This window comes from Artemia franciscana, chromosome 15 (assembly GCF_032884065.1).
Source record: "Artemia franciscana chromosome 15, ASM3288406v1, whole genome shotgun sequence".
NCBI classification, from domain to species: Eukaryota; Metazoa; Arthropoda; class Branchiopoda; order Anostraca; family Artemiidae; genus Artemia; species Artemia franciscana.
Window position 1 is genome coordinate 29,276,148 of NC_088877.1, and position 14,003 is coordinate 29,290,150.

The 14,003-nt window shown below is 35.0% G+C and overlaps 1 protein-coding gene across 1 annotated transcript; it reads right to left on the minus strand.

Annotated features, from left to right (window-relative positions):
• Window positions 1-1,020: 1,020 nt before the first annotated feature.
• LOC136036310 (homeobox protein vab-7-like) lies at window positions 1,021-13,728 on the minus strand. The gene is made up of 3 exons (XM_065718460.1): window positions 13,454-13,728; window positions 7,049-7,251; window positions 1,021-1,758 (listed from the first exon to the last, which is right to left on the minus strand). Exons 1-3 carry the CDS (start codon window positions 13,686-13,688, stop codon window positions 1,150-1,152), a joined length of 1,047 nt encoding a protein of 348 aa, XP_065574532.1. The 5' UTR covers window positions 13,689-13,728; the 3' UTR covers window positions 1,021-1,149.
• Between the last annotated feature and the right edge of the window lie 275 nt (window positions 13,729-14,003).

The following is a 14,003-nucleotide window of genomic DNA, read 5'->3' on the forward strand; positions in this document are numbered from 1 at the left end:
GAAACAGAAGTTAACACGATCGTTGTTTAACTGTCAGAATCTCAGCCAGTCTGAACATCATAAGAAGGTTAATATAACATCATCGAAAACAAGCACATACACATAGAAAAACTAATAAGAGGGTCACAACTCAAGATGATTTGATCCCTTTATAGGAAAGCTCTACAGAGTAACTCCTAGAATTTTTTTTTTAGGGCAATATATCTACTGTTACTATTACTAACAACTCACTGCAGAACCAAGCCGCCCGAGGTCGACTCGACTGAGCACACTCCTCCATCGCAATCTTATTAATTCCTTCCTCTTTATACCCTTTCAAGAAGTTTTAATGTCCCTTAAATCCTTCCTTGCGACCTCCTCCAATCCAATTACGACCTGCTTTTCGTTTGGGCTTAGATGGTTTGCCGAAATGGACGATCTTCGGTGATCTGTTATATCTGATCCGTAGAACGTACCCTATCCATCTCAACTTTTCTCTCATTATAGCCCATGAAGTCAGGATAGTACCACATTTTTTCGCACAAGCTATTGTCTGAAATACGGTCAGTCAGACGGGTACCAAAAAACAATTAGTAAACAATTATTCTGGAGAACATCAGAGCAATATGCAACACATTTAAGCTAAAGCTCTAGGGAATAAAAACTGCACTATATAATGCAGTCGATATTGCACAGTAATGTTAGATTTAAAACTATGATGCCCTACTCTTAAATCTGAATATTAGGAGACCCCCATCCCTCCTCGAAACCGTTAGAATTTGTATGATTCTTCCTCTGATTTTCATAGTTTTTCTTCGGAAATTTATATCATCTTTCCTGGTTTTATTCCCCTCATGGTATGCATTTCCTAAGAAATAAGATTATTTGCGTATGTCTGCTTGGTGTTTTTTTTCCTTGGTTGTATGTGATGTGTGTACATCGTTTTCAGCTTAGTTCCTGTAGTCCAATTGAATAGAAATTTGTCTAAAAAGTTAAAAAAAAGAGAAAGTAAAACTGAAAGAAGAAGTATTAAAATGAAAGTGCCACTCTTACAAAATTGTATTTAGCCAGTATTCCATCTTTAGCTATAAGTTTAACTTGTAACGATTTAATTAAGACATGACGAAAAAAAATCTATACAACACTGAAAAAAAAACAACAACAAAAATATTACTTCTCTTCACCGAGTTTGTAGGGTTGAAATAGTTTTGGCTTATCATTTGAAGAGAGATTTTTAGGTGATGGACTCATGGTAGGACTAGATCTTAAGTCAGAATTTGACCTTTCCTGATTAAAATGGGGATAACTTCTTGTGAACTCCGTAAATGGAACACCATTAGTGTAAGGTGAATTCGTAGGTGATGTAGTGGTCGGTAGCCTATCAGAGGCTGACGAGTTTGGAGGTGTTGGGATGTACTCCTTCTGATCTCGGTTAGAGGTGGCCTCCGGCTTCATATCTGAATATCTAAAGCTGGACATTGCGCCAAATGCTGACGGTAGAAATGAATTTGACTGATCTAAGCAGGGCATGATCGGAGCACTTCTTAAGAGAGGGTTTGCAGGTTGTGGTTGGGGACGCAGTGGGATTCCTCCGTACAGACGGGCAGCTTGGGGTATTTGATAAGGTCCAGGCAATTGAGGAGTTAGACCCATAGGAGGATAAGGGTAGGCGCATCCAGCTACTTGAAGGAGATAAGCTGCAAACATTGGATCTGTCATAGGCCAAGCCATGGCCATTCTCTGTCGCTTGTCCTTCATCCTTCGATTTTGAAACCATACCTAAAAGAAAAATAAGAATTGAATTGTAAAACCCTTATAGATGAGAGTAGTGGTGATATTTTCATTTTTAAACTTTTCGTTTTGAGCCATGATGAACAAGAAAATTACAGGGGCATGCGCAGACCACAGAGAAAAAAAAATAAAAAAGGTCCCAGGCTCCAAGGAGTTCTGACTAATTTCTTTAATTGTTTTCCTATTTAATACATCTTCAACAAATTCCTTTTTTATTGAATGTTTAAATTAATGTCATCAGTGATGACTTTAAAGTCATAATAACAATTGTATATGGAAGGAGGAGGAGGGGTCAAAAACAGGTATACAGTAGTATAATCTACAGGTATACAGTAGTATAAGAAAAGTAGATAGTAGTATAATCTACTTTTCTTTTTTAATCTACTCAAGCTTTTTCGAGTTCTCAAAGGGTTATAAACACACTTGTTGCGTGCGTTTGTGACATTCATTGGTTTGATGAATAAATTCAATGAGTAACGCACGGGTTTTCGTTTGTCTGGATAGTATACAAAGAGCCATAGTATCTTTTTGCTGATTTTGTGCCTACTTTTACAAGCCTCCCATTGGAGCCCCATTACATAATATCTTATTTGCTTATATATCAAACCATTATCAAATCGTCAATAATAAAAAGATAAAAAACTGGAAAAAACTGGAAAACTCATTTGGTGCTGATTGAAAATAACACAAATTCTAGTGTGTTTGAAGTTATCTCACATAAGCTGTATCAGAAGTGTGGCGATCTTGAGGAAATTGTAGCAACAAATTCCACGTGCCCAAAGCCCAGAACGTCTTAGCTCTCTGCATACGAAAACACGAGATTCCATCACGAGACGACCCATCTTTATGCATTCATAAATGCATGTTTTTTTCAGAAGTTGATTGTACTAAATCGGTGGTAATAGAATATTGGGAAAGGGTTTATTCCCAAGGTGGTAAAATAATTTCAATGGTTAAGTTAGCGCATTCATTCTGAAAGGGGGGAATGGGAGCACTGGAAATTGCACTTCAAAACTAAAAATTTTCCGTTTTTGTAGCTGGAAAAATCCTATATCTCACCATTTTTTACTGCACTGGTTGGGTGGGTGGGTTTTGGGGATTATCCACAAGTCATAACCTTTAAAATTCTCGCTAAACCTATTTTAGACCCCCCTCCCCTTCCCTGAATAGTAGTTAGTGGTGTCAGTCGTGTTTTTTATATTTGTGTGCCTAATTATGTCTCTCCTTATGATTTTCTTCTTGGTGTCCACTTTTTTCAGCGGCAATTTTATAAGACCAGTGGTACCAGAAAATAACCAGAAGACTCATTCAACCTTTTTTTTTTTCAATTTACAATGCTCTTCATAAGTAAGAAAAATTTACAAGAACCCCTCCCGTATACTCTCCCTCCCAGTCCTTTAGTAGGTCTCATTAGTCCGTTTGGACAATTCACCATGAACTCTTTAACACGGTCAACCGTCGTTAGGGCTCATAAAATGATTTTTAAAATATAGAATGCTCTTAAGAGGCAGATAATCATAGATGAACTAATAATTGAACCTCAAAATTACAAATGACTAGTCTTTGACTCACCCCTTCCCTCCTCCTGTTCGCAAAAGTTGAACCTCGCCAAATATAGTTTAATGCTCTCGCTTTTTATAATAGAAGCTTTTGTCAGCTCAATATTTTATAATAGCCAATTACAAATGTATTCGCTGAATAAGGTCCAATAACTATGCTTTTGGGGATGACTTAGCTCTCCATAGTTTTTGGGAAAAGGTCTTTAGGTTACACAACTTGGTCCTACAACAACAAATAAATTGATTTCGATCATAAGCCGCCGTAGTACAGTTACTAGCGCGTTAAATTTTGAATCAGAATGGCAAGGGTTCAGTTCCTTAATCAGACATTTTTATTTAAATCATGGTTTTCTGCCTTATATATGATTATTTTTCAGTTAATTCACTATTTTTTTATATTTTTTTGTGAATTATGAAGTGTTCCATACACTATTTTTGGAACAAATTACGCCCTGGACCCCAGCCCCTTGCCACCTAGGGGTTGGAGAAGGGTAGCCATATGGTTCTGGAACCACTCAAAGTTGTATCTTCAAATAAGGATTGCTTATTGTTAGATTTATTTATTCACATTATTTTCTTTTTTTACTATTTTATAGACACAATTAAACTATTGTAATATATATAGAGAAATCATAGCACTAAGAACCTATTAGCATTTTTTTTCTGTGATATTTTTCTGGTTGTCAGGTTACTTTCGAACTTTTTCTTGTTTATTGTTATTTCACACCTGTATGTCTAATGTTTTTTGGTGTTTATCAGGGGGGAGGGGGGAGATGTTTAGTGAAATAAGTTAGACATACACAAAATTTTGCTTAGGTTTTGAAAACCTTAAGAATCTTCTTTAGAAAACAGTTACTCTTTCTTAACTGTCGAGGTTGCCCACCTCCATAATTCATCTACATCGTTTTGTGTAGCGGGGATTTCTCGGCATTATTTGACAAACGATCAGAAATTAAATAATTTTTTCAACTGAAAGAAAGGAGCGACATCAAAACTTAAAACGAACAGAAATTATTTCGTATATGAGGGTGTTGCCCCCCCCCCCTTGAAGAAAACTAAAAATATCATTGCAGTGTTGCTTCTGCATTAAATTTAAATTAAAAACGGACAAAGATTAATTTAAAAAACAAAGCTTTTTGAGGGAAGTAAAGAGCGAAGTTGAAACTTAAAACGAAAAAACATTATTGCTTCACAGTCTATCTAACATATATCAATAAAGCTAGTACAAATAAGCCAAATAATTGTATCTCCCTATGTTTGCAGGATTATAGAAGACTAGCGCTTTACTAAAAACACAAAATAATAAAGGAGTTTTGGTACAGTAGAAAGAAACCGATTAAGGTCACGTTTTACAGCATACAAATAAAGGATTTTTTTTTTTTAGTAATACTAAAATGTAGTTCTTGCAATTTAAGATTATTTATGACTCACTATTGGTATTATAGCTGCTGAGACCTAAATGTTACCTGACAAATCAATCCAATATTTCCGTATGCTGTTCAGTGACTTTGCGGTTATTAAAAAAGTATTTACTTTTATACTTTTGTTTTTAAGACAATTTTAATTGTATAACGAAAGTTACTGATATCACGGATGGTGTAAGATTGCGAGCAGCTTTATAGATTAGTTTGTTCTTGTCAGGCTGCGTACTCACTTTTAATTTGATATATCCACGCTCTTGTTTTTTATACTTGGTTTCTGTGTTTTCAGTCAAACGCTAGTTTTCTATAATCCTGCAAACATCGGAAAATATGATTATTAGCTTTATTTGTACTAGCTTTACTGATATATGATAGATAAAATGCGAAGCAATAATTTTTGAAGTGCACTAAAACATGGGAGGTGTCCCCCCTCCGTCCCATACGTAATGGCCCCGTTTGCTATGATTGGTAAGTAGGATACATTTGGCTAATTTAAGGCAGAATCAATTTAGGAGCAGAAATCGACACTGGAATTAAAAATTCATCTTTTTTGACCCAAAAAAGTACCATAAGCAAATACAATTACTAAATTTAAGTAAGAACAGAAAAACGCTAAAAAGTAGCAAAAAATATCCCCCACAGCCTATAAAACAAGTCATAGATGTAAGATTAGTACGATGGATCTAAACCCTAAGTAATAATCTTTGCAAGCTCCTCAACGGACAACAGACTCAACAAATTTCATAGGACTCACATGACAAATTTATTTTTGTTATTATGGGGATGTTTCAACAGCGTTGCATAATAAAACGTGAGTTGTAATGTTGTTTTTTTTTCGCAGGGAATATGGAACAAAAGAAATATATATCCCCTTATGTGGTTGACAGGTGGCTCAAAGCATACGTGGCAGATCTTTATGCTGGTTGGTTCTAAAATACATACGTAAAGTTAACGCAAGAGTTGATTCTTTCCCCTGCCATTTTCTTGCCGAAAACTACAGTTAGTGCAGTTAATTTGTGATTGGTGAACTAGCTGCTAGTTCACTTTTGTTTTTTTTTACGCGAGAATTTTTGAATCTGGGTAATCATGATTTTATGTTTTACTTATTTTTAGCCGAAGTTCAGAGATTGGATTATGTCTGAACTTCGGATTATATTTGGATTATGGCTCAAAAACTTAAAAAAAAAACAGGCTTAAAAATAAGGTCGCTACTTATTTTTAGCCGAAGTTCAGAGATTGGATTATGTCTGAACTTCGGATTATATTTGGATTATGGCTCAAAAACTTAAAAAAAACAGGCTTCAAAATAAGGTCGTTACTTATTTTTAGCCGAAGTTCAGAGATTGGATTATGTCTGAACTTCGGATTATATTTGGATTATGGCTCAAAAACTAAAAAAAAACGCTTAAAAATAAGGTCGCTACTTATTTTTAGCCGAAGTTCAGAGATTGAATTATGTCTGAACTTCGGATTATATTTGGATTATGGCTCAAAAACTTAAAAAAAACAGGCTTCAAAATAAGATCGCCGAAGTTCAGAGATTGGATTATGTCTGAACTTCGGATTATATTTGGATTATGGCTCAAAAACTTAAAAAAAAAACAGGCTTCAAAATAAGATCGCCGAAGTTCAGAGATTGGATTATGTCTGAACTTCGGATTATATTTGGATTATGGCTCAAAAACTTAAAAAAAAACAGGCTTCAAAATAAGATCGTTACTTATTTTTAGCCGAAGTTCAGAGATTGGATTATGTCTGAACTTCGGATTATATTTGGATTATAGCTCAAAAACTTAAGAAAAAACAGGCTTCAAAATAAGGTCGTTAACAACCCCTTTTGATATTTAGCTTCACCAAAATGAAGGCTAAGTCAGATGAGAGAATAACTCTCAATATCGGCCTGTAGCCGTCGGTATGTAAAAAAGAGTGAGTGAAAACCTCTGCATTATAAGATTTCTATAGCTGCTTACTAAATTCTGGATTTCCTATAAACTTTAAGAAGTTAATATATGGAAATCTGCAACTTTCTTTATTCGAACAGACGTCAGGCCCCTGTAAACACTAGTCTTGAAAAGGCTCTATAGAATCCTTGGATGCTTTTTAAACTGAACAGAATGAAGCCCAGCCTTCTCTAAAAAAAGGACTCTACATCTAGCTTGAGAATCATCTATCCAGCTGTTTTACGTAAAGCCCGTTCTCCCCAGATATTCTAGAATATGACCTATGAAAAAAGTGAGATGCGCCTTCTTTTAGCATGGTTTAGGAATCAAGCTTAAATAAGCGCATTCAGAAACTAACCTTGATAGTGGATTCCTGCAGGCCAAGTTGAGCAGCTAATTCACATCTCCTAGGTCTTGACACATAATTTTCTTGCAAAAATTCTTTTTCTAAGCGTCCAAGCTGCTCTCTAGTGAATGCTGTTCTGTACCTCCTCATAGGAATTTCGTTTAAATTAGAAGCTGTGTTTTGTGAAGTGGAAGGATGTTGACCGGAAGATTGCTCTGTAAAGAAAATTGACTGAGCAGTGTCCTACATTTCTTTACACATACTTAAAACCAAAATGTCCTAGATCCCGTCTTTTCTAGAAAAAAAAAACAAAACTTTTCCTTTTAAAAATATGTGCCTAATAAATTTTATCTAGATTTAAAATATACACAAGAAAGTATGCTTGGGTGGGCATAGGATAAAGATAAGCCCTGCAGTCCACTCTCCCGCTTCAATTCTAGATTTTCTCGGATTCCCGGGCACTTCTTACTAAAATTTTCAAACAATTGTTCTCATTATTGCCCCTCCCACCTTCCGAGGTGGTTTTAAGGGGGGAAGAAGGGCACTTTCACAGGGTGCGTAAATTTTAGGGGTACGAAATTTCAAATAATAATTAAGTAGAGAGTGCAGTTAAAAAATTGAAAAAGTTAATATATAAAAATAAATTGATTAATTAAAAAAATAATAATTAAGATACTTAAATTGGAAGAATTAATAATAATTAAATAGTTTAAATGATAAATTGGAGTATAATTAAAGAATAACTTATTAATGAATTGAATAATTGAAATAATGTTGTTACTGGATGAACATTTTGTTAAAATTTGTTATTATTTTGATTTTGAGAAATTTATATTTTGACAATTTTGTTATTATTTAAACTATTTAATTATTATTAGTTCTTCCAATTTCAGTATTTTAATTATTATTTTTTAATTAATCAATTTATTTTTATATATTAACTTTTTTTCATTTTTAATACTGAAATAAATAATAATTAAAATACTTAAATTGGAAGAACTAATAATAATCAAATAGTTTAAATAATAAATTGGAAAATATTAAAGAATAACTTATTAATCAAATGAAAAATTGAAATAATCTTGTTATTGAATGAAAATTTTGTTGAAATTTGGCCTAAAATTTTGTGGGAGACAGGGTGGGCGTTATTTAATTTTTCACCCCGGGTGCAAGAGAAGCCAGAACCGCCACTGCCCTACCCTCAAATTGATTTCTTCGCCAAACTTGAACCCCTCTGACAAAAAACTGTATGCGTGATTGAAAATACACCAGTTGGTTGAAGGGTGTTTGGAGACTCTACATTGTATGCAAATCTGATCAAATGTGGAACTACCTAGGAAACTAAAAATAAAAAAAAATGCTTTACGGTTAAAAGAATTAATTATTTATTTACTTCAGATTTCATTTCAACATTAAAAAGAATTGAGCTATGGAGTAGAGTCGATTTCCAGTAAAAAAAAAAGTAAAAAAGTTAAGATTCAAAATAAATTTCCTACTTAAAATTGTCGCGCTATTGCAGTTTAAGATTAGTAGCCTAAGTTACCCTTAAATAATAGCCAATGTTGTGTAGAGCAAGGGATAAACAAAAAGGAAAATAAGGTTTGGTATCTTACTAAGAAAAATGTGTTAGTTGCAAAGAATTCTTTTTGGTAAGACAATTCACATTCCTTGCAATGACATTAATTATAGGTAAATAGTGATTCATTAGAAACTATCCCATTGATTAAAAGGTCAAAAGTAGCTAAGCGGAAACATCACGGAGACTATCGAAGTTCACTATTACTAAGTACGGTACTTGTGTATCGTACTAAGCACCCTAAGTACCACTAATAATAACTCATCGCAGCATTAAGCCACTTGAGGGAAACGAACCCAGAAAAGTAACCCCTCCTCCACTTCACACTTACTCCTTTCACTTAATTTTCATTTATTTAAGTATTTTGTTATGACCTCTTCCCACCCAAATTAGAGACGTCCTTCTTTTCACTTCACTCAAACTGCATTATCGAAAAGCATACTTTTATTTAATCTATCAACCTTCGTCTACAAAACATAACCTGACCATCTTGTCCATCTGACCATTTGTTACAACAATGGTATACCTTGGATCTGACCTCTGCACACAAGGGCATATCCAACATTTTGTTTGGGGGTATTTTTTTTCGGAGGGGGGGACTTTTAAAAAGAAATGTATATATATATACGCATTTTGTTATGTTTTTACGAGTCGGACAAAATTTTCATAGGGGGGGGGCCAGATCCCCCTGGATATGTTCTTGTTTGCACATAATAAATTTTACAGGAGCGAAGGAAATGGAAAACAACTTCGTATTTTTTAGCGGTAGAGTTAGTTTTATTCAAAAGAATGATTGGTAAAGTCTGAAGCTCAGGGGCGCAATTGAAGGAAACCTTAAAAAAAAACAGAAACACTTTAAAAAAAACAGATACAACTTTAAAAAAGCATAAACATTTCCTTATCTCACTTCTAAAAGTACATTGTTTTATCTTGTCTTATTGTTTAACCCCCCCCCCTCGAGTGGGATTCTTTCATTCCCGCCGCTTGACTAGCATTCGCTGCAAAACAATAAGGAATTGTGCTATTGTAAAATATTACGGGGATGTAAATATAGCGAGCTGTATAATGCTTTATTGGGGGGGGGGGGGGGTAAAGTGAAGTAATGTACTTGTAGGATTAATATAGTGAAAAGATTTTTTTAGTGAAGAAGATTTTAGATTTTTTAGTGAGAAGTATTTTTCAGATTTTGGATTTCAAGTGAATTACTGTGCTTCAGATGTACTTGAGGGTTTTTAAGGTATCAAAACACAGCAATACCCTCCTGATATCAGTAGCTCTGGTTTCTAGCTCTTGACTTTGATTTTGGGAAAAGTAAAAGCTGCTAAAGATCTTGAGACCTGGAAAAGATAGGCATTTACGTATTGGAAATCCAACAGAGCTTGCTTGTTTGAGGGATGAGATAAATCTTAAATTTCCAAAACTAAAGCAACAGCTTTGGCATTAACATAGTCGAATTTTTCTATCTTATTATTTGATAAATTGGTGACTAAACGAGTAACTAAAACTATTCTAAGACAATTCTCATGGAAACGTAAAACTCGGATTGAAACCATTGAAAAGGCAAAAACCTCAATTAATCTAACCGAAAAATCACACAACTGGAAAGAACGATGAAATAGCATCAAGAAAAACTCACCTAAGATAATAAATCACAACAAATCAATTAAAACGATAATCTCAACATAAACCTTTCTTTTTCAAATCTCTGACAATAACTGGTCGAAATAACTAGTGACTTGTACAAGCAATTGCCCGTACCAATCTCTTTCGTTTATTTGGATTACACCTTTTCATTTCATTTGAACTAAGACGCGTGATATGAGACGGTGAGCTAATGCTCATGATTGAAATGTATAAATACGGACAAACACCCGATTCACAATTAAAAGATTGAACTACTTTTTTTCAATCATTAATCTTTTCTTGTGTTTACAATTAAAACGTGACTACACACTAGTAACATTCCTCTATCCGATTTGACTATGTTAAGCTAGATTCAACCCAGCTTCAAATGTATACCTGGAAAAAATCTGGGGAAAGTAAACAGGAAGTGTGCGAAAGCCCCCAATTGCACTTCCCTGCCGAAGGTCACGAAAAGGAGATCAGCACTGCTGGTAAGGACTGCAAAAGCCTGTAAGGAGCCTGTAAGCCTGTAAGGACTGCAAAAGCTTGTAAGGTAAGGACTACTGTATTGCTTACTCACTCTATCCAACTTGAGCCTGAAAGGAACCTTCACGCCTTAACCTCCAAAATCTTTATGTCTAAGATAACTTCGAAGACCACACTGCCTTTCCATGACGAAAGTAAAGCAGTTCAAAATAGGGATGATACCTTTTTATTGAGAGTGAAATATAAAATTATTTAACTGGATATTTTGAACAAATATACAGTGTTCATCATCAGCAGTTTTACTGCTGATGATGGTTCGAAATATCCTGGATATTTCTGGTTCGAAATATCCAGTTAAATAATTTTATATTTCACTCTCAATAAAAAGGTATCATCCCTATTTTGAACTGTTTTACTTTCTTTATGTCTAATTTTTAATAATAGCCTCCAATGAAGCATCTATGCAAATTTTTTTTACAAGCACCCAGAAATTCCCAAAAAATAGATTTCAGGGGCGGGGAGATTCCGATCCCCCCCCCCCCCACCTAGAAACATCCCTGTCTTTGGTGTCCAAGTAACGATCTTTTTTTCCTGTGTTGAAGGATGTTACCCCACTAAAAAATTTAATTACCTGCCGAGCCCCTGACACCTTGTTCACCTCTAACGCCTCGGCAGCAGTGTTGCCAACGCTTCGGAAGAAAAAGTACCGCAAAACGCTCCAAAATTGTACCACTGATTAAAAAATTGTACCATATCTATTTTTTTGCGTTTCGTGCTACGGGCAAGACGAAAATTTTTTTTTGCGCTACGCACAACACGTGCACGATCGGAAAATTACATTAGAATAAAGAGAACAAAGTATCAGATATCTTCTTTCAAAGATATTTGGGAGACCTCCTTTCTCCTGCAGAGACCATTTTGGTGTCACTCCTCCAAATACCTATTTTATCTCCTCACCTATTTTGTACTTACCCTACAGATGGCTGTGCTGCTTCACGCTATATTATGACCGCAAGAGGCCAAAAACAGGCACTTAAATAAATGTGTAAAGGAAAACTTAAAACTCTAGAAGAGAAAACAAATAAAAACTACAATTCCCTCTGCTCACTGCGTCCTGACGCCCAATCAAATCTTATTGTACCATATTGTACCACATTTTGTAAAATGTACCAGGAAATTTTTGATTGTACCAGAATGTACCTTTAGAGGTGAAATGTACCAAAATGGTAATATTGTACCGCTGTTGGCAACACTGCTCGGCAGCAAAACAGAGCGCCGTCGGTGTAAGAGCTACTGCGTGCCATCTTATTGACAACCCCGTGTTTAAAAATATATTCTTCCAACTAATTTCCCAAAAACTTCAATAGAGCACCGGGCAAATATCTAGATTATCATCGCTGATTATCTTCGTTTTATTCAAGAAACTAATGTAAATACTGTATATGACATTTCATTTTTTATTTTTGTTAAGTAATCAAAATGTAATAGGAAATATCAGGGGCGTAGCCCCAACATTTTTATTGGGGGGGGGGGCAAGAGGGGTCCATATCTGGATAGTCAAGGGGCGTGGGCTATATAATTATGTTTTCTCCAATCTATTGGGGGATCAAACTGTCCCACCTTGCTTTCCAGAAACAACGCCCCAGAGAAATATAGAAAGTTCGCCTAGAATTTTCGTTGGATGAAAAGCCAAAATAAGCCGAAGGGCTTGTTTTGTGTTATTGATGATTTGGTCTAAAACTAAACATCAATTTATATTAAAGTTTGGATATTAGGCCTACACCAGTCTCAAATCATCGACTATTATGTTAATGTATGACCGATGTTCACCGGGTTAATTTATATTCTTATAGACAATTCAAATCTAAAATGCAAATGTTGGATAAAGAACGGCTTAAAATTGCTTTCATTTTAATTTATACTGCTAAAATATTATCTTTGAAATGTAGTGTCGCAAAATATCCACTTGGCATCGTAGAAAGGCCCACTTTACATCCAATCCTGGCTCCGAGCCAGTATAACTATTGCCCTCTTATTTCCGGTGCAACAAATTCTTCCGGAGAATAAGCCTAGTTGGAATTACAAACGCCATACCCGTTAAAAAGCAAAATAAGTTCTCAACTTAAGACAAACTAAATTAAATGAGCAGAACCTAAAAAATAAGCGGCTCCCTTTAAAGCAAAAGGGTTAAAATTCTCACAGATCTATTATATAACTAAATTTGTTACATAATATACAATTTTACTTTTGTCATAAAGAAAGGGGTAGGAGTTTTTAAACGAATCAATTTTTGATACTAAACGAATGAAGAACAAATTCAACAACAAAGGAAAAGTTTTACCTTAGAAGCTCGCTGGTGAAGGGTTGCAAAAATAAAACGAGCCCAGATTTTATCCAGTTCTCCAATTTATTTTGCTCTTCTATTGCCCTTACTTTTTCCAATATTCTAGCCCTATGGACAAGGACATATTCAAGGGGGATGGGCTATAGGGTTTGAACCCCCTCCCCTCGAAATTTTTGCACGAATCGTAAAATTACAACAAAAATGCATATAAAGATGTTTTGATAGTTTTTAAGTTGTTTTCTGTAACCCCCTCTCCCAGAAAAAAACCTGGATATGTCCTTGCCGATGGGGACCCCCTGCAAACAGCCTATTTTTCAGTCATAACCCCTAGTCTTGCATGGTATTACCAATCATCGAATAGGCTACTTAAGTTAGGCTGGATTCTTACCTTTTTTTACTTCATTATGCTTATTAGAATTTTCGTCTGTTCGTATAGGGCTAGCTTCGTACGTATCAATTGTACTTTCATTGCTGTCAGGTGTTGCGGTTCGATCCAAGTCGTCTTCACTAAACGAGTTTAACCTCTCACTTTGAAAATTATGAAAGTTCAGTCTCTGCTGATTCAAATGCTGAAAATTTTCGTAAGCTAATTGCTGAGATGAAGGTCTAAATAGGGGCTGCATTTTCAGGACATAGGCGGAATGAAGACTAAAATCATTGAATACCGCAGCGGTTTGAACATGTTGCCACAAAGGCTCATAAAAACATGGGATTGCTGTAACAATCATGATTTTCTATTGGTCCAAGTTTCCACCAATCCGAGCTAGCAGAAACATTTTCCAGAAGTTAATGTTAGGATAATGACTAGTTTTAGCGCACTTGCTGGCAATAAATTAGCCATTTAATAACATGGGAAAAGGCGGCTGTCATCAAAAAGAAGATAGAGGGAATTTTGAACATCAAATATTATAAAAGGGAAAGATACTCAGATTAGTTCT